Source organism: Pongo abelii, chromosome 1 (assembly GCF_028885655.2).
Source record: "Pongo abelii isolate AG06213 chromosome 1, NHGRI_mPonAbe1-v2.0_pri, whole genome shotgun sequence".
NCBI classification, from domain to species: Eukaryota; Metazoa; Chordata; class Mammalia; order Primates; family Hominidae; genus Pongo; species Pongo abelii.
This window is the reverse complement of record NC_071985.2, coordinates 171,797,513-171,825,230: the sequence shown is the minus strand read 5'-3', so window position 1 is coordinate 171,825,230 and position 27,718 is coordinate 171,797,513. Positions and strand designations below refer to the sequence as shown.

The 27,718-nt window shown below is 39.9% G+C and overlaps 1 protein-coding gene across 1 annotated transcript in view; it reads left to right on the top strand.

The window, feature by feature from the left end:
* NFIA (nuclear factor I A) overlaps positions 1-27,718 on the top strand; it is a gene marked incomplete at its 5' end in the record, with an annotated part of 375,871 nt that overhangs the window by 237,409 nt on the left and 110,744 nt on the right. The window contains 1 exon segment of the mRNA NM_001133303.1: positions 12,194-12,268. Within this exon segment, the coding sequence (NP_001126775.1) occupies positions 12,194-12,268 (75 nt within the window).

Sequence of the window (27,718 nt, the reverse complement as noted above, 5' to 3'; positions counted from 1 at the left end):
TATTAAGCCAGGACCAGGAAACAATTTCTAATCAGCACTCTGATCTGGGCAGAGATTGTGCAGTCTTTTGTACCAGGCCTCAGATCTGTGTTCTCTATTCACACATGCTCACTTCCAGCTGTTGTCATTGAAATCCCACATAATCTTCCAAGGTCAGAGGGCAGTCACCCATGGCTGCTGCAGTTAAAAGGTTATGCTGATTTCTGTTGTCAAATATTGGCCCTTTTCTCTTCCAATCACTCCCATTCTACTTTTTTTTTTTAAACAAGAAAAATCCAGCCTAGAATTGCATTACATGACTTTAAAGTCTTAAAAGTGTTCCTCCATTGTGCTAACACGACATGGCCTGAACAGTCTAATTCATTCTGTTACATTTCACAAAGAATTTTCTGGTACTTCTAAAATACTTTGTGCTAGGCCAGCAAACTTCAAAGTATTGTGACCCACATGATTGTGGCCCGCCATAGTATCTGCAGAAGTGAATAATACAGGTTCCAGAATTTAATAAACACGGTGAATTTTGGCATTGATAACTAATTACTGGGTAAATGAGCAAGACTTACACAAAAAATGAGTTTTGAAAAGATTAAAGCTCTTTGCATTTTGTGGTTCTAAACATTAGCTAGTTTTATTTTATATTTGGAGAACTGTATATAATAGTACATTTAATATTTGGAGTCTTAGAAAAGTAATTGTAAGGATTTTTAAATAATATTATTGCTTCACTCCATCCAGGATTTTCTTTCCATGCTTGGTGAACCAAAATCAGTGTTGAGTATCTTAAAATTAGCACATGGCCCCTGGCTATCTACTTTCGTTATCATTGCATGTGTCCTCAGGTGGTTTAGCAAGCAGGATTCTCTGTAAGTGGTCTGTCTCACAGCCCTGTGTATAAAACCTAAAAAGGAAGAAAAGGGAGATGGGCCATTATGATTTTTTGCTGTTTAACATCCATGAACCAGGGTAGCCCTCAGGTGATCCAGTTTCATGTCTATTTCACTTAAGATAATCAGTTTCTGATGTATTCAGGGAATACATTTCCCTGTTTTTTCCCTAGTATATGTAAAAGTTCATAAGCAGAAACTAAAGCTATTACAAATAGCTTGATCCATTTGCAAATTACCAGTTGTTACTGTCCAAGTTTAGAGGAAACTTTGATTCAGAACATAAAAACAATAAGTTTGCTTTTTAAAAAACCTCTTTAATTCAAAACCAGGTTAATTAAAAAATGTTAATTTATAGTGCATTAAAACCATAAAATTAATTTTAAAATATTAAGCTTATAAAATACTGATACTATGCTAATTACAGAAGACCTTAGCTTTTCTAATATGATGCAAAATTGTCTGTTTTTTAAAATGGTGCTAAAGTAAGTGTTTAAATTTTAAAAATAATCCCTAAAGATTATTTTTAAGTGTTTCTCTGTTCTTGTACAAGTCTAAATTTTCAGTTGAGTCCGCTTGCAAAACAACTGTTTCAACTTTTAAGACTAATAAATGCATAATTCTAAATGTTTAGGGGAAATGGGGAAAATAATTTGTTGACATGACAAGAAAGAAAGAGAGAGAGGGAGGGAGGGAGGAAGGAAGGAAAGGAAGGAAGGAAGGAAGGAAGGAAGGAAGGAAGGAAGGATGGATATTTAGCCTGGAAGAGAGAAAATTAGGTTGAGGAGATGTCTTCAGATATTTGAAGGATAGTAGAATTAAAGAGAGCCAACATTTGTTCTGTCTATACCAGAGGACCAAATCTAGGTAAATTACAAGTTATAGGAAGGTAGATATATTCAGGGAAATATGATTTTTTTAACCCCTCATTTTTTATTAACCGCAATTTTTTTGTTGCAACATGATGATTATTACTCCACTGCTAGATGAACTTTAAGGTCCCTTCCATATCCAGTTCATTGTGTGATGCCATGGATCTGATATTTGCAAAGATACAAATAGGTAAAAATCATTTCCACTTTTATTTTTAGGTATTTTGATATCTAATAGACATAGTCCTTTAATTGCTCAATCACTTGGAACTTAAAACTCATAAACTCTCTTTCTATGAAGTCATTGGGCAATTACATTTAGTTTAATTAAATGCTACCCTTCCTTTATTAACTGCAGGAATTGGTGAAAAGATGTGACAAGGCCTTTGGATTAGACTGGGTAATTAAATCTTTGATGCTAAAAATCATGGATTAAAATGGAATAAAATTTATTATATAAAGAGTGGTAAATATACCTGTGTTCTAATCCTAATTCTGCCACTATCTGTGTGATGTTAAGCAAGTCACTTAACTTCTCATGTCTAGTTTAAAGGCATTCCTATGCGGATTAATAATACATACTATACTAGCAAAATATGTTTGTAGACTGGAATTGGCCTGAGGGCTGCTAAGTTGTGACATGTTAGATTCAAAAGGGAAAAGTTAGTAGTTATGTGGGTTAGGGTAAGTGCTTAGCTACTATAACAAAGCAACCAATAAAACGCAAAAATATATAGTAGTTAATGTATATTGAAATCTATTTTTCTTTCTGGTAATATTCCCAGATGAGCAGCGTAAGTTGGCAGGATGGTTCTACTCCACAGTGTCATTCAGGGTCCCAGGTTCCTTCTGTCTTACTGCTCTGCTATTCCATGGGTATGTGCCTGCATGGTAGAAAGTGTTCTCGCTCATAAAAAGGGGGTAGAGACAATGCTCAGGGCAAGAATTTCCTTTCAGGTATGTGGGGGTAGAAGTTGATTGTATCACTTGCGTTCACTTTCTGGTTGTGGCCACTCCTAACTGTAAGGCAGTCTGGAAAGTGTGCTTTCTGGCTATCAACCACGTATATGTGCGACAAACAGCAGACTCATCACAGGAAGATATTGCAGTAGTCTTTATTGGTTTCTAATGTCCTCCTAGAAAGGTATTACAAAAACATGAATTTTATATAAATACATTACTGAAAATCTTGGTGTAAATATCTGCCTTGACTGGGGACATAAGCCCCCAAGAGTAAGGACCTTGTGTTATTACCTGTTGCATCCCAGGTCCTAGGATTGTGGTTGCCATGTAATAGACATTAAGTAAACATTTATTGAATGGAAGCAGTAAATTAAATATTGACTCTGTCTGTATGGCTATGGCAGAAATCATTGAGTGAGCAATGATGGCAAAAACAAAAAAACACAGATTAGGTGTCTGTATTGAGTAACAGTAAATGAGTGGCACAGGGAAATTTGGAGCCACAAAAGAAGGCCAACAGTGTGTAAGTCCCATGACACATACTTCTCAAACCTCTTTTTGCCTCATCCTTCTTTTGGTCTAAGAGTACATTATTTCCATAATGGTGACAATTTCTTAATGTGTCATGATAAACCAAAATGACAATTATAACCATGTTACAAATGCATTTAAAGCAATCCGTGTATTCATCTGAGAATCTCAAAACACCTCATCCATATTATTAGCTGACAAACATTTCTGCATTTTGCAAATTCTCGGGCATAGCTTTCTAGATATAGAAGTGTTTCAGCCTTAATGTCAGTCCAACACCATATGTCAACCTTTTAATGTTTACCATAAGCACACTACCAAGTGAATTTTTCTCCACTATCATAAAGGTTAATCTCACAAACAGAATATATATGTACTTTTATTGCTCCTGTGTTCTTTTTTAGATATCTGAATTTTTGCATTTCTTTAAAATATAAGGAATTATTCTAAAAATAAGCCGTATCTCAAATGTCACCAATGAGTGGCAGAACAATTTAAATAGTCACTATACAGTCAGAAATCAGAGCAGAAATTTAAAATTTGGCATTAATGGATCAGCAGAAACATCCCTGCACCTGACTCCTCAAAAGGAAAAACTGTTTTCCAAGATATTCTAGATTAAGAGTACAGAAGTAATATCACTGTAGGTGAGCTAACAAAAATTTACATCATGCTTTAGAGGACTACCAAATAAGAGTATCATAAGTCACTCATCTGAATCACTAAATAAATATTTATTACACACCTAGAATAAAGGCTTGTGCTGGGCCCTGTGGACAATGTGAGATAATGAGACCCAACCCTCCCCTCCCCTGGTTTGTTGTAGGAATACAGAGATAAGACATATAAACAAATAACTGTCCAGTCAGGTAGAAAGAGGCAAGTGCCGTAAGACAAGCAGAGAAGTTCTCCTTAATTGAACAGTGTCTCCTGAGCACACCTAAAATGTTCTGTGTTGGGGTGAGAGGGAAGATTAACGAGCCACATTCCCACAGGTGGTTCATAAGCCAGTGGGGAATTCACAGGAGAAATTAAAATTCCAAGGAGGGAGTGTGGTTGATGAGGTAAACTTTTCTTTAGAAGGATGAGAATGTAGGTTCCCTGAGAGCAGTGTCCCCAGGGACTAGCACAGACCTGCACAGCACAGGCAGTCCAAAATCCTTCTGGAATATAAACAGTGTGAGAAGGAGGGAGCTTTTCCCATCAAGTGACCAAGGCACACCAGCATGGAGAAGCCTGGTAATCATTGGCCTGTCTTGTTATTAGGGATGGAACCCTATTTACCAAAGGAAGACTAGAATAGAGATGAGTTCTTTTTGATGAAATGACCGGGGTATTGCAGTTTGCCTACATCCCTTAACCAGACGAGATTTGATAATTTAGAGCTGAGAACCCCTTGATATTCCAGCAGAGAAAACAAAAATACCATCTTGGATATAAACTTTCCTTCTCAGATGCAAAATTAACTCTGTTTCTTGGACCTGAAAACTTTCTTTAGCGGTCAGCCTCCTGTGTGGTTTGTTCCCAGGTGTCTCTGGCCTTGACCTCTGAACAGCTCTTCAAGGTTACCTGTCTCTCTTCAAATCTTAACTTTGTTCCTCTCCTGCCTGCTAAAAGGCAGAGAGATGTTCAGTTCCTCCATGAAATGAGATTTGGTTCCCATGTAATGGCATTTTCCATAATCACTGCTGATATCATCAAGGTAAAGAGAGCTGCTTCTCCTAACTACCCATGAAAGAATTTAGCTTTTTATATTTCTACCTCTCCCATATAGTTTAATCTCTCCCCACTGTGAGTATGACTGACTCCAAGGTATTGAAGTCTGTGCTCTAATTGGGAATTCAATGAACAAGACTTAAGTGAATGAACTTTTTTAGCCATATTATATAAAATGAAAAAGGATCTGCTCCTCATTTCAATCTCCTGTACAATTGCTCCTGAATAGTAGTACAGAATTGTAGAGATAGCGCAATATGCAACCTGGCTTTTTATCTAAGACATACTTAACAAAAGCACACGTTTTGCACTTTTTTTCTGAGAGGCCCTATTCAAGATGTGAATCTTGGGACCTTTTGGGAGTGTTTAATCTGCTTTCCAACGGAGGATCTTTCAATACTAATAATATCTGAATTTGGAATAGCTTAAACTCACCTTTTTATTTTCTTTTCTATTTTTTTCTTACTTTGCAGTAAAATAGAACAATCAGATTAGTGTCATTTCCCTGAAAGTCATTTTTAAGATTTGGTTTGTGTTCGTGAGAATGAAATATTAATTCACTCAGGTTTGCTTAGTAATTGTGTTAGCAATATCACTTTTTCCATCATTTCTTAGGTTTCATTTCTCATTGCTGTCTTCTTACAAAGTTCATCAGTGGGTTTCCAAGCAATTGGTAAAGGAACAAGAGCAGTTTCATCACTATTTAAAGTTACATGGAGTGTTTACCCAGACCTTTCCTTGGGGACATATTATAAACATAATCTAGCCAAGGCTGTCTGATAATACTGTGTGAAGAGATGGTTACATCAAAACCTGCCAAGGAAGGCTGGGCGCAGTGGCTCACGCCTGTAATCCCAGCACTTTGGGAGGCCGAGGCGGGCGGATCACTAGGTCAGGAGATCGAGACCATCCTGGCTAACACGGTGAAACCCCATCTCTACTAAGAATACAAAAAATTAGCCGGGCGTGGTGGCGGGCGCCTGTGGTTCCAGCTACTCGGGAGGCTGAGGCAGGAGAATGGCGTGAAAGAGAATGGCATGAAACCGGAAGGTGGAGCTTGCAGTGAGCCGAGATGGCACCACTGCGCCCCAGCCTGGGAGACAGAGCGAGACTCCGTCTCAAAAAAAAAAATAGTGCATTCACATGTATTTTACCTTCTAAATTGCACACATTCCACTAAGGTAAACCTTGGGAGGCAAGTTGCTGGTAGGGGAAAAGGGATGAAATTGTTATTTTTGCAGTGACTTTCTCAGGATCACACAAGATCTTCGTGTAAGCTTGGGACTAGATCCTTTTTGGGTGGAGGGAGCTTTATGGCCATGATGGACAATGCTACTGCCCTTTAACTCTATTTTTACTTGAACTTTAAAAATATGAACCATAAAGGGAACAATAAGACAATCCCCTGGCATTTATCATCAGAAATGCCTGAATCAATCTGACCAGAAGCTTCATTGCCTGTCCTGTCCTGATCCTGTTTAGTTTGGAGGGAATATGTGGATAGTTCATTTTCATAGTTTCCCAGTGCAGACTGACTCAGTTTTAGTTTAAACTATATTGCTGGAAATGAGAGAAAGAGACAGAAATAAGAAGTTCTGCCAACGATTTTACCAAGAGGAAAAATGACATAGGTGAGCCCAGTTTGAGTTTCATTCACTCTGAGGCATCTCAGGAACACTGACCCCCTGTCAGGCAGTGTGTCAGGACCTGGAGGGCCAGAGGCACAGAAGATACTTCCCCTCTTCAGAGGGCTTACAGTCTAATGTGAGAAAAAGACAAAGTTACAATCGAGTACGGCAGGTCCCAGGTGAGAAATATAGAGTATAACTGGTCAGTATTCAGAAGGGAGAAAAAAAGTGTTCCCCAGTGGTGGGGGCAGCCAGGGAAGACTTTTGTGAGAGGTGACAACAAAGCTGAGTTCTAAAAGACACTTTAGGAGGTGGCTAAGCCAGTATATATAAAAATATATATTTACATATATATATTTCATTTCAGTGGCCTTCGGGGTAAAAGTGATTTTTGGGTACATGGATGAATTGTACAGTGGTGAAGTCTGAGATTTTAGTGCATCCCTCACCCAAGCAGTATAATTTGTACCCAATATGTAGGCTTTTTTTAATCCCTACCCAGCCGCCCCCTTCTGAGTCTCTACGGTCCATTATATCACTCTGTATACCTTTGCACACCCATAGCTTAACTTCCACTTGTAAGTGAGAACATGATGGTATTTAGTTTTCCATTCCTGAGTTACTTCACTTAGAATAATGGCCTCTGGCTCCATCCACGTTGCTGCAAAATACATTATTTTGTTCTTTTTTATGGCTGAGTAGTATTCCATGGTGTATATATACCATATTTTCTTTATCTGCTCCTTGGCCAATAGGCATTTAGGTTGGTTCCACATCTTTGCAAATGTGATTTGTGTGGCAGTAAACATACACATACAGTTGTCTTTTTGATATATTGACTTCTTTTCCTTTGCATAGGTACCAAGTAGTGGGATTGCTGGATCAAGTGGTAGATCTACTTTGGGTTCTTTAAGAAATCTCCATACTGTTTCACATAGAGATTGTACTTATTCTTACCAGCAGTATATAAGCATACCCTTTTCACCACATCCATGCCAATATCTATGATTTTTTTTTACTTTTTATTAATGGCCATTCTTGTAGAAGTAAGGTGGCATCTCATTATAGTTCTAATTTGCATTTCCCTGATGATTAGTGATGTTGGGCATTTTTTCATGTTTGTTGGCCATTTGTCTATCTTCTTTTGAAAAATATCTGATCATGTCATTTGCCTACTTTTTGATGGGATTATTTGTTTTTTTTTCTTGTTGATTTATTTGAGTTCCTTGTCAATTCTGGATACTAGTTCTTTGTTGGATGCATATTTCTTGTAAGCTCTCTGATAGGGCAGGGGGCTTAGAACACATTGGATTTGTCTCAGTTTCTCCAACATCTTGCTCTTTCTTACCTCAGGGCCTCTGCTCATGTTAATCCTCTGCCTGAAGAGCTCTTTCTCCTTTTCCTATTTGGCTCCTTCATATCTTTCAGATACCAGCTCTTAAACAAGACCTGCCCTGGTCACCCTTTCTAAAGCTTTTGATATTTTTCTCCTTCATATCATTTATTTTATATATATATATTTTAAGACGGAGTTTCACTCTTGTTGCCCAGGCTGGAGTGCAATGGCACGATCTCGGCTCACCGCAACCTACGCCTCCCCGTTCAAGTGATTCTCCTGCCTCAGCCCTCCCGGGTAGCTGGGATTACAGGCACGCAACACCATGCCCGGCTAATTTTGTATTTTTAGTAGAGACAGGATTTCTCCATGTTGGTCAGGCTGGTCTCTAACTCCCGACCTCAGGTGATTCGCCTGCCTCAGCCTCCCAAAGTGCTGGGATTACAGGCATGAGCCACTGTGCCCCGCCTATAATTTTTTTTTTTTTTTTTTTTTTTTTGAGATGGATCTCGCTCTGTCACCCAAGCTGGATTGCAGTGGCGTGATCTCAGCTCACTGCAACCTTTGCCTCCTGGGTTCAAACGATTCTCCTGCCTCAGCTTCCTGAATAGCTGGGATTACAGGTATGCGTCACCACACCCGGCTAATTTTTGTATTTTTAGTAGAGATGGGGTTTCCCCATGTTGGCCAGGCTGGTCTTGAACTCCTGATCTCAAACGATCTGCCTGCCTTGGCCTCCCAAAGTGCTGGGATTACAGGCATGAGAAACCGCACCCAGCCTCCATTTATAATTTTTTTCTTTTTTTCTTTTTTTTTTTTTTGAGATGGAATCTTGCTGTGTCGCCCAGGCTGGAGTGCAGTGGCACGATCTTGGCTCGCGGCAACCTTCGCCTCCCAGGTTCAAGCTATTCTGCCTCAGCCTCCTGAGTAGCTGGGATTACAGGCGTGTGCCACCATGCCTGGCTAATTTTTTGTGTTTTTAGTAGAGACGGGTTTCATTGTATTAGCCAGGATGGTCTTGATCTCCTGACCTTGTGATCTACCCACCGCGGCCTCCCAAAGTGCTGGGATTACAGGTGGGAGCCACTGCCCCCGGCCTGAGCCACCACACCCGGCCTATCATTTTTAAAGTAATTTTTTTTTTTTTTTTTTTGAGACAGAGTCTTGCTCTGTCACCCAGGCTAGAATACAGTGGCACGATCTCGGCTCACTGCAACTTCTGCCTCCCGGGTTCAAGTGATTCTCCTGCCCCAGCCTCGTGAGTAACTGGGATTACAGGCGCTCACCACCATGCCCAACTAATTTTTGTATTTTCAGTAGAGACCGGTTTCACTATGTTGGCCAGGCTGGTCTTGAACTCCTGACCTCGTGATCCACCTGCTTCGGCCTCCCAAAGTGCTGGGATTACAGGTGTGAGCCACTGTGCCCGGCCGTAATTTTTTTACATGTTTTTAGCTGTTTCTGTAAACTCCCTGAAGGTGGGAACTATATCTTGTGCCCCTAGCATGATGCGTGGCACATGGTAGGTACTCAGTACACATTTATTGAATAAATGAATAACTCATCAGATTTGCATGTCTATCAGACAGGCCTGGCTAAAGGGTGGAGAGGGGATTGGAGAGGAAGCCAAGAGAGATGATAGAGAGCACAGTTAGGAGGCTTTCCCACCAGGCTGGTGAAGTGGGAAGGTCCTCAGCCACAGTCGCAGGAGGGCGATGGAGACGTATGTAGAGTCAGGAATCACAGAAGCGGTGGGGACTGCTTGGATGTGGGTGACTGTCAGAGGCAGGAGTCAGGGATGATGCCAAAAAACTAGATGAATGGCCGATGGTTCATTGAAATACGGAATTCAAAAGAGTAAGAACGGGTTTTGGGTGCAGTAGAAAATGGATTCAGCTTTGCCCATGTTGGGTCTAAGAATACCTGTGGGCTATCTGGATGGAATGCCCAACAAATACTTAGATTTATGGGTTTGGAACCCAGGAGATAGATCTCAGTAAATGATAAAGAGTTGAGAGTCATTGGCCTGTAGATTCATTCATCTACTCATTCAATAAATATTCACTTACTAACCTGCTTTGTCTCGGGCATTAAGTATACAGTGGTAAATAAAAACATTATTTTAGTTTTCACAAATATCACAGTCTAGACTGCTAGTTGATGACATGGAGGTAGATAAAATAACTTAGGAAATAGATACACCCCCCCACACACACACCTGTACATACATACAGGGAGAGATGAGCACAGACCCTGGAGAACACCAACATTTAAGAGGTGGACACAAGAAAAGGGAGCAACCAGGAGAGGGTGGTAATTTGAATGAATGAACGCAGGGGTCTTCCCAATTCCCAAGTCCTTGCACCAAACTCAACTTAGCCTTTAAAATATATTGCTTGCTTTTTTGGTGGCAGGATTAAATTGCATGTGTTTACATTCACGCTATACAGAAATTCATGTTAGTTCATCCTTAAGATAAGGAATTTCAAAGATTGGAACTGAAACAAGTATCAGCCTGTAAGTCAAGTAAAGAAGGTAGGGGTGAGCAAGAGCTGGAGATCAACCCAGATTTTCCTATTCATCTATGAATTTCCTTGTTATTGTTCTATGTGTTTTAAGTCAACCTTAATGTATATTGTGGTTAGATTTCCTTTGCTGTGATCTGTGGGATAAATGTAATGTTGATGGTCTCCCTATAAGAAAGAGATGTTGTGGTCTGTTTTGCCAAGACCTCATTAGAGAATTTTATTTATTTATTAATTTTTTAACTTCTCAGTTCTCTTAATCTAAGAGACAGCATCTTAGGTGCTTACCAAAGCCAACTGAATACCTGGGTGTGGGTGGTTTTGAGAGGTGAAATTTCTTGAGCACTTTGATGGTAAAATTTTGCCATTTTATTTCAAAAAGCAGTTTACAATTATTGTCTACCCTAAAACTTAGAACTGTTTCATCTCAAATACCATAGATTATGTGTTTGACATAAAAGTTAAATGAAATTTTAAAAAATCTCAGTAGAAATTTCTTATGCAAAAATCCAGTGTAACCTAAAAAAGACAAGTAATTTGCAGGTCCAGCTATACTCCTCTAAAACATGGCAACTTTTTGCGTGTGTTTATGTTTATGACATTTAGTAAATTTATTGGTGGATATGCAGTGCCACAGGTAAATTTGCTTTCCCTCAGTATTGTATGAAATCTAGCTTTTATTAATAACATAAATTTGGTTTATGGATTGTTATATATTCATATTGGTCTATTTTCTTTTATTGCATTTTCTCAAGGTATGTTTCTTATGTCAAAGAACAATTATTTCAAAAATCCCTTCGGCCAACAATTTTTTGACCCAGATTTTAAAGCAGGGAAAGACTCAGCTGACCTTGGAGTGATCTCTCAACTAGAATCTACCTGTGTGAGAGTCATAGAATCAGAAAATTTTAGAGGCAGAGCAGGAAACTACATATCATAGATTATGTGTTCCTTGTCATTTATAAGTTCTATGTTTCTGAATATATCGTAAAATTAAATGAGTAGTTGGTGATCGACATAATACCAGGTATCTTAAAGGGAATTAATTGCATCCAGCAAAAATGAAGCAGAAACAAAGTTCAAAGATAAATCAATTTTTGAACTACTGATTTATTATCTTTTCTCAAAAAAATCAACGGACACAAAAAAAAAATTTGGGGTGTATAAATAATCTGAATTTTTATTTGTGCTCAAAAGAATTTGTTTTCCTATTTTGTGGGTTGGGGCTTGCTTTTTCTATTTTGACTTTTTAAAAATTCACCCTGTGGTGCCTCTAGAAAAGAACACCTTTAAATCTTGTTTGAGTTAAATGAATAGATAACTAATTCCAATCAAATGTTTCTTTAGAGAATAACGTTTAAAAAACTGTGATGGAATGCAGCTCTCCTATAGATTCTTAGATATGCTGTTTTTATCCGAATTGTTAAGGTCTTAGAGGTCACCCAAGGTAACTATTTATTGCAAATTGTCTTTTGTTTCAGATTTCCTGTTGAATTTTTTTTAACCATTTCAAAAATCAGCTAATTGTTGTACCATAGCTTTGCACAAACTTGAAATTCAAACCAAAAATCTATCTGCTTAGCTAAATGACTGTGCCCTCCCACATAAACCCTAAGGAGAGCAGAGAATGAGATTAGGCACCACATGTGTTAATCATAATGAAACTAATATTTAAAGCTCTGTTGTCAAATGTCTTGTATTTATGACACTTTGTTTTCTTTTGTTTTTGTTTCCTCAGGACATTTGGGCTTCCAGGACAGTTTTGTCACATCAGGTGTTTTTAGTGTCACTGAGCTAGTAAGAGTGTCACAGAGTAAGTATAATTTTGCTTTGATTTGGTACAGATTTGCCTTGGTTTGTGCTTACTTTCTGCCTAGGACTCCTAGAGACCAAAAAAAGCTTTCAGAATCTCCTTTTCATTCACCCATTGGAAGAATTTTGACACACAGTTTGTTTGACAACCAAGAATTTAAATCAGGAAAAATTAAATATTATTTTGATGTGAGGCATAAAAGAAAGACCAAAATCCTGAGGGTCTCATATATTCTGAGGCTTCCCTGATTTCTAAGAAATTCTGCATTTCAAAAGAATTTGTTTTTGACCTTTAAAAAATGCTAATGCCCTCAGTATGAGTGACACAGTCTGGGATGATCATTACCAGCTTGTCAATAATCACTAACAGTGAATGAAGAGTACCTGTCACCATCTTGCTCCATTGATCAAAGACCCATTCAATTGATTGTAGTTTTGTTATGACATAATCTAGCATGCACGCGTGCACACACACACACACACACACACACACACACACACACACACAGTTGCCTTCCCTTAGGAATCTCTTTTTTCTTATTTAAAAGCACAAATACAATGATTATGATGTTCTAGGTCCCAGTAAGAAGAAGGAAAAATAAATACCAAATACTAAAATTTTATTTTGTTTTACTCCTCCACCTACTTCAAAATACCACTTTTAGGTAAAATTTACATGGTTAAAATTGGTTTTGAGCAGCATCAGCCCTTTGTGGAATGAGCTGGAGTAAAAAGAAATATTTTCATTTCAGGATCATACCCCCCATTCACTGTGTTACAGGCTTGCAAGATTGACTGAGTAAGCCGGTCCATCTCGGGACATGACATCAGGTCAAACAAGTCAAGCCATCCTGGTCCCAAAAGCCTGGATTTTGTCTGTTCTTATTTCAGTCACTCATAGGCTAGGAGAGTCTTGAGAGCACAGAATGTGATATACAGTGTCGGAACAGGGGAGAATCTAATGACTACTATTCATTTACTGTCTGCCAGGCACTGTTATAGACCTTAGTGTAAGGTACATACATTAATCCTTGCAATAAGCTTTTCAGATAAGAAATTACCCCATTTTTAAAGATGAGTTAAATTGAGGGTCTATATAAGTTATTTATCCAAAGTCAAACAGTGAGGCCAGGCACGATGGCTCATGCCTGTAATCCCAGTACTTTGAGAGGCCGAGGCGGGCGGATCACTTGAGATCAGGAGTTTGAGACCAGCCTGGCCAACATGGTGAAACCCCATCTTGACTAAAAATACAAAAAAATTAGCTGGGCATGGTGGTGCACACCTATAGTCCCAGCTACTCAGGAGCTGAGGCAGGACAATTGCTCGAACCCGGGGGGTGGAGGTTGCAGTGAGCTGAGATTGCACCACTGCACTCCAGCCTGGGCGACAGAGCGAGACTCCATCTCAAAAAACAAACAAACAAAAAATTCAAATAGTGGATAAATCGTTAAGCTAAGTCTCTATAAGGCCAGTATCCGTACTCTTAGACTGGCCCAAAGGAACTTGAAGAGATCTATAGTGTGAGACTAGACAGGGAAACAGTGGGAAGGTAACTGTCGGGGTTAGAATTGTGGGAATCAAGGACTCCCAGGTTGATGCTGAGGTATTCCAGTGTAGAAGAGTTGGAACCCTAGGAAATGAGACATTAGGAGCAGCAGGTCGTGACTTGGAATGGGGAGGTTGCTGCCATGGTACTGAAGTGTACTTAAAGTAAAAACAGCCAGTTAAGTAGACACTACATTGCCTTGTTAAGCTGGAGACGATATATGCTGTCCCAGTTATAGCACAGCTGATTAGGCAGTTATTTGCCATAGACAAATAACAGTGCATCTGTATACATCTTTTTTTTTTTTTTTTTTTTTTTTTTTTACTTCTTAGGGCTTTTGAACACAATAAATATCTCACATTTTCTTGTAATTTTAATAATAACAGTAATATGGGGAGTGTATATATATATTATATATATTTTATATATATAATATATATATATATAAAATATATATATCACACTATACCGGTCATAGTAGCATTATAGGAAAATACATTCATTGAGCCCTCACTAGGATCTAAAACATAGCCTTAAAGAGTGAAATGAAAATCCTTTTAAGCGTAAGATTGGAGCGCTAGCCATTTTATTCTGCCCTGGATGCTGCAATTCTTACATTTAGTCCTCATTACCATCAGTGTTCCCAGGCCTGGGGGTTGTATGAGAAGGCCCACACAGTACAGAATCACCCCCAGCCTCTCCTCCTCCTTCCACTCCGTGTCTTTCCTTTTAAGGTCTTATATCTCAAAGCTTATCAGTTCCAAGTTTGATTAGAACTCTGGTCAGTCTAAGATAGCTTGGCTGCCAAATGAATTCTAAACCTGCCTTCAAGACTGCCAGAGATTATAGCTGGACAGGGATTGAGTTTGCAGAGGGACCTGGACTTGTTTCCTGTCCCCGCTTAGGGGATTGCTTAGCCAGTGCCTGGCATCATGAACATCCTTTGGCTCTCAAATGCTTTTTGATTCTGCACACTGCTGTGTAATCGCTCTGGGACTCACTCACACATGGCCTCATGCTGACAGAAACTGTTTGGCAAGAGTGGGTCTGGGCTGTGTCAGCTCAATCATGGCTTCAGGCCAAACTAGTCAACTGTAGTCAGGAGACCCCTTTTTCTTAAGAGATAATCTAGGTTTGTCGGGGTATATTTCACAAGATTACCTTGGCTGCTGGGGTAAGGATCTCCAGCTCAGGTTTCCTCACCTACGCACCCTCCTGAAAGGCTTAACACTCAAGCCTCATGGTGGAGTTGAAATCCCTCAGCATTGCCTCGCAAGGCTGCCCTCCTACTTGTTCCCCCATGTGGGAAAAGAGAAGCACCCGTTTCAGAACTATGGTGGATGCTTTTTGCAGATGAGTGGACCTGGAGTGCATTCTGTATCCTCGAATAGAAATAAGCTAACTGGCCGGGCATGGTGGCTCATGCCTGTAATCCCAGCACTTTGGGAGGCCAAGGCGGGTGGATCACCTGAGGTTGGGAGTTCGAGACCAGCCTGGCCAACATGGAGAAGCCCCATCTCTACTAAAAATACAAAATTAGCCAGGTGTGGTGTCAGGTGCCTGTAATCCCACCTACTCAGGAGGCTGAGGCAGGAGAATTGCTTGAACCCGGGAGACGAAGGTTGCAGTGAGCCGAGATCACACAGTTGCACTCCAGGCTGGGTGACAAGGGCGAGACTCCATCTCAAAAAAAAAGAAAAAAAAAATAAGCTAACTGGCACATAAGGTGATTAAACACATGATGTTAGCCCTGTTAGGAGTGTGATGTCATATAATATAAAAAATTAGAGTAGCTAGCATTTTATCAAGCATATACCATGTACCAGGCATTGTGCTGGGTACTTTGTAAACATTATCTCATTCAATCCTGCCATGGTTGGTGTTACTGTCCCTTTTTATAGATGGAGTCTGCGATGCTCCAAGAGGTTAAGCAACTTGCTCTTTTTCCTTTATTCTACTCAGCTAGCTGACTGCCTACCTTTTCATCAAAACCTCTCCTATAATTGCATTATAGAACTAAATAGAATCCAAGGATTCTGTGCTTTTATTGAATAATCAGTTCTTGTTGATTTGGATACACTTTTAGCTTATTAATTTGTGCATTAAAAAAAGGTTAAAACTATTTTCATGTAAACCAAAGCAAGTAAGATACTTAATTAATTTTTTTTCCTGGATTTGTTTTCAGGTGCGAGTTTGTTTTTAATTAACAGACTTTATTCTTTTTTAGGGCAGTTTTTTAGGTTTACAGTTTTAGGTTAACAGAAAGTACAGAAGTCCCGTATACCCCTCCTCCCAACAGTTTCCCCTGTTGTTAACGTCGTTTGTTAGTGTGGTACATTTGTTAAAATTCATGAGCCAATATTGATGCATAATTATTAATTAAAGTCCACAGTTTACATTAGGGTTCACTCTTGTACATTCTGTGGGTTTTGACAAATGCACAGTGACAGGTAGCTACTATTATGATATCATACAGAATAGTTTTACTGCCCTAAACATCTCCTGTTCTCCACCTATTCATTACCTCCCACTCCCCACCACTGATCTTTTTACTCTTTGCATAGTTATGCCTTTCACTTAGATGTTTTTAATGGTCTCAGTGTCCTACAATCTCTGACTATTTTGCAGATTTCTTCTTAACCTTCTGTTATCTATCCCAGCCCCATCCAGTCCCCTGCAATTATACCTAATTATGACTACTTATATGGGCTGAAAATTTCACAGTTGTCATTAATGATGGCTTAGCTTGAGATTTTTCTCCCTTTCTGGATCTTTAGTATTCGATTTTTACATTTGCTAATACAAATATTTACTTTCACTAGGTTTCCAGTTAGTTTTTGTTTTTCATTTTCTTCCTTTTAAATGTAAGAGAGGAGGGAGGTGCTATTTCAGTATTTCCTCATGTGGATTCACTGAAATAACTATGTGCTAAGTGTGTTGTTTTTAATAGTGTCACTACCAAGGTGGTAATGGCAGAGAAACTCAAGAGAAAGCTGCTGGCTTAGCCTCACAAATTCAGAGGTGAGGGATTAGGCAACAAGGATGCTTGCCATTGAATTATACTGATCAGATATATGAACCTGTTGGAATCAGGGACTCCTGCTGGCCAACTGAAGCTGCAGTCTTCCGTGAACTCCCCTTTCCTCCTTGCCGCCTGCCCACCACCTTTTAATTTTTTTTTTTCATTATCATCTAAAGTCCACGAAAGGCAAGAATGGAAAGTTCTGCTTCCATGGCAAAGAAAATACTGTAGCATAAAAATCTATATTTGTTCTCTTGCTAGTTTTTCCCCCATGTGGTAGGACCATCTGAAAGTAGCTCAATTATTTATTGCCTTGTTCCAGGGGAGGAGGAAAATACAGACCACTAGACGCTGTGCCAGAGAGAGAGAGAGAAGTATTCTCTGCTTTGGGGAAGGGGGTTTTACAAGTGTTAACAATGTGGTTCAGAATCACTAAAGTTGTTTTAGCATAATACTATGAGGAAAGAGACAAGAACCATCTGTTGAAATGGCTCTTACATGATGCTGCATTTTCAAACAAAGCCTTCTCAAGGCATTTTTAGATTGGTCTCTTTCCCTTGAAGTTGCTACAAAGAGAGCCCACTCTACTAGCTGCTAAATGATGCTGCTTAGGTAGCTCTGTCAGCACCCACTCTTTTGTTTATTTTGCACCAGTGTTTTCCTCAAAGTATGAGCTCTAAGGCTGTCAAATATCACTCCTGGTATGAACCCAGAAAGTTCTCCTGAAAAATCCACTACTTCTGCCCATTTCCTTCCAAATTGCTGACTCTATTTTACTTGAAGTTGGTGGAGTGACTTCGAAACCCTAACTACTTCACTGGGAAAGAGGAAAACCGCAAATACACACAAGCCATTGTGACTCTGGCCTGGTGGGCTCTAATTTTCTAGCGGCGGTTTGTACACCCAAGCCGGCTGCAAGGGTTAAGTAAACTTCGTGGCTAAGGATGACTTCATGGCCCTGGAATTCTGAAAAGCCAGGATTCTCAGTACACTGTGGCCAGCCTTAGAGTCTTTGGGTGTGAAAACCACTCTCAGTTACCCAGACTGATTTTTGGTTCCTGTTGCAGTGCTGCAGAATCTATTAAAATCCGGCAGCTGAATTGTCCTGGCTCTGCCACAAAGCTCAGCTGCTGGGTCGACTACAGGATTCCTGAGTTGTTTGTCAATGGAGAGTAGGAGTGAATGGAACCAGGCATATGCCTCAGCCTGGCATGAGGTGGCACCCTAGTGGCTGTTTTCTGCCTTAGAAATGTGCGTTCTTTCTATATTTTCACACAGGAATTGTCATTAACATCCAAATTGCAGTTCATTTCTAAAGTTCTTTTTGAAGTCTCTAGGTCCTTGTTACATCTTCAAGTACCCATATTCAGATGCTTAGATTTTCAGGCTAGTAATTTAGTAAGAACTATTGGCAATATTCTAACCTGACATGGTGGAACTTCTAAGACAGAATGAACTCGGCTACAAGGCACAATAAGAAAATGAAACTCTTGGGTAGGAACAAGCCCAAACTTGAAAATACAAAATGTTCTTGCACAGAAGGACTAATGAGGAAATGGGTGTAGGATAAGAAATTCCAGACATCCAGTCATTTGGGGTGCCATTTAAACATTCACAGTACTTTAGATCTTAATTAAAGTGGGATAGATTTAAAACTTTCTTTCTAAACGAGTGGCCTGTTGGTTTTCCTGTGTTAAGTAACACGATAGCTGTGATCATTGCATGGAAATTAATTTTAAAAATAGCTTATATTCTTAAGCAAGATCTTCTTTCAAAAGAAACCATTTGGGCTCGAGCATTAAAGGAAGAAACAAAAAGAATATAATAAAAAATAGATTGCAGCCCTAGCATGAACAGTTGCTGTGACCTTGCCTTTTGTATGCCATTACACAATTCAATGGCAGTCTACTCAAACTATGTGCTCGATCAATATCCTATTAAAGCAGCACAAAAAGTCTCCATAAACTTAGTGGTTAGCTATGTTTATAAATGGAACTCAGCATAATTAGATGGTCAATAGCAGGCTCTACTAGTAATTTTAAAATGAACATCACACATTTTATATCTGTAGAAGTCAATGGCACCTCTTCTAGAGTGAAGGTAGAGTGTGGAGCAGACAAAAGAGTGGGTGGCCCTTTAAAAAAATCATAATGTCTATTTCCAAATGCAGTTTTTAAAGAAAATCTGTTATGGGAGAGAAAATTCTGATTGGCCCCTATATATTTTTATTTTGCCTATCTGAACCACCTTCTTCTGAATATATTATGACTTTGCAAATGTTACATTTTCTAGTTTTAATCAACCCCTCATAGAGAGGTAAAATAATAAATATTGCCATACTCTTAGGAAGAAAAATAACAGTCTGGCTGGCTTAATTCAGCCAGCTTCCTCTACTATAATTCAATAAATTATCAAAATAAATATTGAAATTGAATTAGTTCAGGAGGATGTTGTATGATTTTTTCCTCTTGACATATTTGGGGTGAATATTTGGGTAGTAAAGCTGGCAGCAAGTGCAATGGACTGGAGGTAATAGAAATTTTCATCAAACTACCCTTTCTTCTGAATCCTAGCTCGCAGTATGGGTGGCCAAGCTTGATTTTTTCCTATCCTACCCTCCTCACCTAATGAAGCCATGTAAGATGAGAGTGTCCCCACCCTTGGACTGACTCTGTCCTCAGCTGACTCAGCCCTATGAATTAAAAGGTGTATATACCTTGTGTTCGATATGTGCCCTGGCAGTTGTCATGGACCACTGAGCTGTTGAAATTAGAACTATGGCAGGAATAAGCTTATGACATTAGTGTATCCTTCAGTCAGTGCTCTGCATGAAGGTCTAGTCCTTTCTCTTACATGCATATTCCTACAATCTTCCTGGTTAGAGCTGGCAGTGAGAGTTCTCATGGCAGAATTTGGGGCCCTTTTGATCTCTGTTCTCAGCTGAAGCTTCTGATAAATTTACCAGACTATGAATACTCTTATTATGAAGATTTTAACTGGGGAGAAGCACAACATACCCCTTGATGTACATACTAATGTGTTGTCATGGTCTCTATTCGTATGTTCATCTATTTCTAGGTCATTCATCAGTTATGCTTTCTATGTGTCAAGTATAAAACCTATATTCAAGATGGCAGCATGATATTGTAAAACAGTACAGGATATAGAGTTGGGGAATCGAGCTTTGCAACTTATCAACTCTATAGCTTTGGGCAATATGTAACCCCTCTTGGCTGTGTTTTCTTCTAGGTTACAATCATTTATTTATTCAGCAAATGTTTATGAAGTCCTAACTGCGTGCTGAGTCTAAGTCCAAGTACTGGAAATAGCAGTACCTCTCAGGAGTGTAATGAGGGTTCAGTGACAGATAGTCTAGTGTCTGCCACATAGTAGATGCTCAACAATGATAACCACCACGATGATTGAACAGAGCCTCAGCCCCTGATCTTTCTTCACTGTGTGCTCAGAGCCAATCTTGGAGCTGACCACTATCAGTAAATTTATTGAAAATGCGTGTGTGTGTGCATGTATAAATTAAGAAGGGCCAATTTTAGAATTCATGTTCTCACAACCAATTTATTAGAAGAGCCACTCTAGTGACCCATACAGAGTTAGTAATTCCAGTACAGTAAGAGCATGCCAATATTAGACCTCATTCCTCTGTTTTGAGCATTGTTTTTCCTCAAATTTTCAGAAGATTCTTTTTCCTCAAATTCTCAGCTAGAGCCTGTGTTTCTGCATTATTCTAGAAATTGTTCTCCTAGGGATATCTCATGGATAGCAGAATGTTCTAAAATTCTCAATCTAACACTGACACGTTAACAACTTTTTAAGTGGCAAACCACACCTGGGTTATCTGTACCAGCATTCTTGTTTTCTTTTTTTTTTTTGAGATGGAGTCTCGCTCTGTCACCCAGGCTGGAGTGCAGTGGCGTGATCTCGGCTCACTGCAAGCTCCACCTCCTGGGTTCACGCCATTCTCCTGCCTCCGCCTGCTGAGTAGCTGGGACTACAGGCATCCGCCACCGCGCCCGGCTAATTTTTTGTATTTTTAGTAGAGACAGGGTTTCACCGTGGTCTCGATCTCCTGACCTCGTGATCCGCCCGCCTCCGCCTCCCAAAGTGCTGGGACTACAGGCGTGAGCCACCGCGCCTGGCCCGTGTACCAGCATTCTTAAAAGTAGTACTTAGTTTTACAGTATTTTTAAATTTTGCTTTCACTCATTATGAGCAAAAATTCCCTATGAATGGCAGAAGCATGCTACAGGTCATTACTGACAATGTGGTTTGTTTGGGTTTTCTTGAGACAGAGTCTGACTCTGTTGTCCAGGCTGGAGTGTGGTGATACAATCATGGCTCCCTGCAACCTCCACCTCCCAGGCCCCGGGGATCCTCCCACCTCAGCCTTCCCAGTAGCCGGCACCACAGGCACGCATTGCCACACCCAACTAATTTTTGCATTTTTTGCAGAAATAGGGTTTGGCCATGTTGCCCAGGCTCGTCTCGAACTCCTGGGCTCAAGAGATCTGCCTGCCTTGGCCTCCCTAAGTGCCTGGATTACAGGCATGAGCCAGTGTGCCCAGCTAATAATGTGCTTTTTAATAAACCTTTATTTATGTACTCGTAAGCCTCAACTTTTTAATGGTGGATATCCATATCCAGTAGTAACACTGAAAAACTAGAAGGGGTTTTTGTGACTTCCAAAAGCTTGGGAGAAATCCTATATTACCCTGCAGTAGGGCCACAAATATTATTGAGATTTGGCTGGAGTACATTATCATAGCTAACTCTTGCCGAGTAGAAGGGCTGTTGGTAGTGACCATCTTAGCATGTCTAGAATGGGGCTTATGAAGTCCACATTCAGCAAAACCACACGTAGGTCAAATACTGGAACTGAACTAATCCAGTGTGTGGTTAATATGAGTACATGTTAATACCCAGGATTTTTCACTAGGTGGAGGAGAAAAAAAATGAAAGTTATTGGTGAAAATATTGAAAACTTTTTTTTTTTTTGTAAACAGCTGAATTAGTCAGTTGTTGGGATGGGACTCTGTTGATACAGTTTGGTTTCCTAACAGCTAATGGTCAAGTAGTCCCAGTGCACTATTGGTTGTGGGGCTTATGTTTAGCTTAGCCCTTCCCTGGTTTATAGATCACTGTGGCAAAAAGACCTCTTAGGCCATCAGATCCCACCCCTGTCAGAGAAGACTTAATCCCGTGACTGAGGCTGTGTCAGATACTAAACGGGTACCACATTTGACCTCCACCAAAAGCTAAGACATGATGATACTCTAAAATGCAGAAAATCAATTTTGGCCCCCAAAGCAGAAGGCACTAATGCAGATCAGTCAGCATTGCTAACTCCTCTGTGGACTGCTCTGTTAGACCAAGTGGCAGGGCCCTTCATCCAATGGAACTCTTGCTGACGCTTATAAAGTTTAAGACCTGCAAAAGCAGAGAGGCGAGAAGGAGAATGATGAGATAGAAGTTTTGCCACATAAGTGTAGGTGATAATTATTCTTCTATTTAAGTGTGTTGAATTTATCTCCTTCATAACTGATGACAAAGGAAAGACAGCAGCACTAGAAATGTGAATTTCACTCCTGTTTCTTTGAACAGATATCTAGGAAATATCTACATTCAGGCCCTTCCTCTGTCACTTATTTAGTTGCATGATCTTGACCATGTTACTTAACTCACAGCGTAGTTTCTCATTTCTAAATGAGAATAATATAAATACATATTCCATAGGGATAATGCAAAGATTAAATGAGACAATTCAGGTAAAATACCTAGCACATTGCCTGGCATGTAATAAATGCTCAATAAATATTAGCTCTTAGCTATTTTTCATTAACAAGCTCGTGTAATTTGAGTTCAACTCAGTAAACATTTGGTGCATATGTAATATATGAAGCACCCTGCACTGTGTACTGAGGAGAATACAAAAATAAGTAGGAGACAGCCTTTTCCTCTACAGAGTATATATCTAAGTTTCTTGAGATCTAAGACTGAGCTTATTTGATGGCAATAAAATGCCTGAATACAGTTAATTTACAAATTAAACAGTAATTATCTGTCAAAGATAAACTATCTTCCTGATTCGGAGTGGGGTGTGAAAATGTATCGGTTAATTTTTCCTATTTTAATGAAACAGAAACATTTTTTGAAAAATAAAAATTCCTCTATTCACCTCCCTTTTCTCCTTCCACCACCATGTATATATTCCTTAACGTGTGTCCACAAGACAGGGATGTGTGAAAATAGGGCTCTGTCTGTGTTAGCGGATACCTTTCATGGGGTTAAAAAATATTCTACTGGCTTTTGGCACCTAATAATACATATCATAAAAAGCATTGCTTAAATCTTTTAATAGCAGGCAAGTTCATTTTCACATAGAGGGAAATCCTTGTTTTAGTTCATTGCCTTTTTTTAATGTTCCTGTTTGGAAAACCATACTCTTAGCCTGCATTTGGTCAGACTTTTTAGAAAGGAAAAGTGGAAAACAGGAGATCAGCACAGGGTTTACAGACCAGAAATCTGCTTGGCAAAGGAGTTGCTGAAGACTGTGGCGTAGAAGCTGCAGAGAAAGTACCTTCATGATTGATTTCCATTCAAGTCAGACTGACTGCAGTGTGGTCATTTTTCTAACCCATAACTGCTCACACTGCAGCAGTCTGCTATCTGCAGGGTGTCTGAATTATAGCAGTCTATGTTCATGTTACCTCTTACACAAATTACTTACACTGGTTTCTTTTTCCATGCAAATTCATCAGTTTTACAGCCTCTCGTAGCCACAGTCAGGAAACTCTGGCAGAGAGCACAAATTGATAAAATGAGTTAATTTTTACTATACTTATTTTTTTTCTTTCTAAAAGCCCTTTCTCATAGGCAGTGTTCAGGAAGCATATTACGGTAAAAGGGAGATAACAAAGGAGTTGAGATTTCTTGCCATAAATTACTTTCCAAGTTAATTCCCTTTAACGATGATTCCAGATTTGCTTGAGTTTTCATAGCATTGTGCGTTTTACAACTGTGCCTTTGATAGAAAGAAGAACAAGTATTTTCCCATGTTCAGTCCCTTTGTGCCAGTGACATGAACTTTCTTACAAGATCTTTGCCACTGGAATGCAAAACAACACTAAATTGTGCTGGGTCCATAGAACTGTGTGCTGCTATTGGACTTTTTCCCCCCCGGTCTTAAAGTACAAGTTCCCAAAGTCTCACTGAGTGTTTTAGATCATGTAATCAGAAGAAAAATGTCTCTCCATTTTTTCATAGTTGTAAGTTGGAAATTGAGTTGGGTTACTTATTGCCATTCTTTCATATTCCTCAGTGGCCATACAGATTTGAAGAAGGGACAATAATGGTCAGTCTCTGAAATGTAAGCCCCACAAGGGCAGGGGTTTTCTATATCTTGTCCACTGATGTTTCTCAAGCATCTGGAATGATCCCTGGCTCACTAAAAGTGCTCCATAAATATTGTTGAATTCCATTGAATACAGCCTCTCCGAGGAGATGTACTATTAACCATAGGCTGGACAAACTAGTCATTTCGTTAATGCTCCCTGCTGACTTCTGTTGAACAAGTTGGAAACTTAGCACACTGTAATCTCTCAGGCAGAGTAGCTCAAAAATTTGTATAGAAGTTTTTTCCATCATCCTCTCTTTCCAACAATGCAAGCCTGAGCAGCTTGTCTCTGGTGGATGGCAGAAGTTCAATAACCACAACCTTATCCAACTACTAATGTGTACAGAAGAGCAGGTCATTAAGAGGGTTGGCTACTAAAATAACCCCTTTCTTCCAGTAGCCTACATTACTATAATGATTCCTTAATAGCAAACCATTTATTAAGAAATGACACAAAGACTACATTCTGCTTACGACAGGAAAGAGGCAGGGGTAGAGGATGAATGACTTGCAAGTAATATCTGAAGAGACAATTTCCAAAAGTTAACCTTTTGAGAAAAACTCCTCGATAGAGCAAAATACTTCATATTTGTTCATTACAATACTACTTAAGAAAATTGAGGAGCCCCTCCACACGATTTATATGTATTTATAGAATTCTGAGTTTCACTTGGTATTGTTTAAAGTTTAGAGGGGGCGAATAGGGAGGGTAATTATTCACTCTCCTTAATTCAAAGCATATTTATTGATGATCAACTATGTACACAAAACTGTGGTCAAAGGGAGCTCTAGGACCTGTAGGATTAAAGGTCATATGTATTACCTCTGACTTCATGACCTGGGAGAGTTATTTAACCTCTTCGTGCCTCAGTTCCTTCCTGGTGGTATGGTGAGGATCAGGATTCCCCAGCGCTCGGGCTGCAGACTAGTACCAGTCAGTGGCCTGTTAGGAACCGGACTGCACAGCAGGAGGCGAGTGGTGGGTGAGTGAGCATTGCTCCCTGAACTCTGCCTCCTGTCAGATCAGTGGTAGCATTAGATTTTCCTAGGAACGCAAACCCTATTGTGAACTGCACGTGCAAAGGACCTAGGTTGCAGGCTCCTTATGAGAGTCTAATGCCTGATGATCTGAGGGGGAACAGTTTCACTCCGAAATCACCCCCCTACTCTGATCCATGGCAAAATTGTTTTCTATGAAACCTGTCTCTGGTGCCAAAAAGGTTGGGGACTTCTGGTGAGGAGTAAATGGGATGATGTGCTTAAAACCCTTAGCCCAGCTTCTGGTTCATAAATGATGCCTAATAAATTGTGATGGTGATGGTGGCAGCAGTGGTTAGTGGTGGCAGTTCATTTTTGCCATAATTATTATTAGAATTATGAGGCCCAAAGAGTTTCAGTGACTTAATCAAGTAAACAGTTGGTTATTGGCAGGACTGGGAATCTAGACAATCTCTCCCCGTCCTAGACTAGCATTTTTTATGCCCCATGATATCTCTTTATAACCTTCAAAATGCATCTCAACCTAGATAGGGAGAAAATGTTACATATGAGACAAAGCATGATAAAGCCTAGAGTCAATTACAAATGGAGCAAAACTGGATTTCACAATAATTGGAACAGAGAGGCAGTGCTGTGCTTGGTCCAGTCCTACCCTAACATCGCCACATGTGATTGGCAGTGGCTGCGTTGTTTTTGTAGCACACCAGAAGGCAGTTAGTCTTTAACCTCAGAAACCCAATGTGATAACCTGGGCAGGCCAGAATTTATGTGACATTGGACAAATCATTTAACCCTCCACAACTTTTATTAGTTTCTTAATTTTCAAAAGAAGGACTTAATGCCATTATTAGTTAAAAAGTATACTGTGTTACATATCTTATTGATATTTTATATTTGTTAGAAGAATATAATCATTTATTTATGCCCTTTCAAGTGCACAATTGAGAACAGGTCTTTGAGACCTGTTTGTTCTCCTGGAGGAGGTGTCAAATTTCCATTGTAAAAATTCTATTTTCTTTCCCAGCCGCAGAGTCTTGGCCTCTGTTCCCTTCTGCTGGGACATTGCATCAATCTTCTGATTTCTCCACCTCCAGAATCTTAGCCCCCTTCCATGCATTCTGAATATGGTTGCTGTGTTAGTCCATTCTCATGCTGCTATGAAGAAATACCTGAGACTGGGTGATTTGTAAAGAAAAGAGGTTTGATTGACTCACAGTTCTACATGGCTGGGAAAGTCTCAGGAAACTTATAATCATGGCAGAAGGCACCTCTTCACAGGGCAGCAGGAGAGAGAATCGGTCCCCAGCAAAGGGGGAAGCCCCTTATAAAACCGTCAGATCTCGTGGGAACTTACTCACTATCATGAGAACAGCATGGGGGACACTGCCCCCATGATTCAGTTATCTCCACCTGGTCCCACCCTTGACATGTGGAAATTACAATTCAAGGTGAGATTTGGGTGGGGACACAGAGCCAAACCATATCAGTTGCCTTATGATTGTTCCCAGGTCCACAGTGATCTTATCACTTCCCTATTCAGAAACTGTCCTGGACCCCACAGATCACTCACTCTACTTCTTTTTTTTTTTTTTTTTTTTTTTTGAGATGGAGTCTTGCTCTGTCACCCAGGCTAGAGTGCAGTGGCATGATCTGGGCTCACTGCAAGCTCCGCCTCCTGGGTTCACACCATTCTCCTGCCTCAGCCTCCCGAGTAGCTGGGACTGCAGGAGCCCGCCACCACGCCCGGCTAATTTTTTGTATTTTTAGCAGAGATGGAGTTTCACTGTGTTAGCCAGGATGGTCTCGATCTCCTGACCTCATGATCCGCCTGCCTCAGCCTCCCAAAGTGCTGGGATTACAGTCGTGAGCCACCGCACCCGGCCCACTTTACTTCTTATCTCCAAACTTATGCACATACTTTGTCCTTTGCTAAGGAAGCTTCTCCTGTCTCCTGTGCCTCTTTAAATCTGAACTGTCCTCGAAGGCTCAGCTTAAGTGCCCACTCTTCCTGAAATCAAACCTTTTTCTGATCTCACAAGCCAGTGGGATCTATGCCTCCTTTGAACTTTCCTAGCACATTCTTTGCATTTTTCCTATGAAATGTAGTATGTTCGGCATTGCATTAGATATTCAGGTATTATTTTAGTATTCCACTTAGGTCATAAACCTTTTGGGGACAGAGACACCGTGTATCTTTTTATTATTTCAAGTTTAAGGCAAATACTATATGTGGGAGTCAGTGTGGTGCAGTAAGAAAAGCCCAGGTTTTGAGGTCAACATCCTTACATTTTAACCCTGACTCTCTCTTTGTCTTTCTGTAATCGAGGACAAGTTATTTAATCTCACTCCAAGGCTTTGTTCTCCTCATCTAGCAAATGCACTTTGAAGTTTGAGAATGAAATTAAGTACAGTAAATAAAGTGCTTATCAAAACATGGCATCATGGGTGCTCCAAAAGGCCTGCCTAAAGC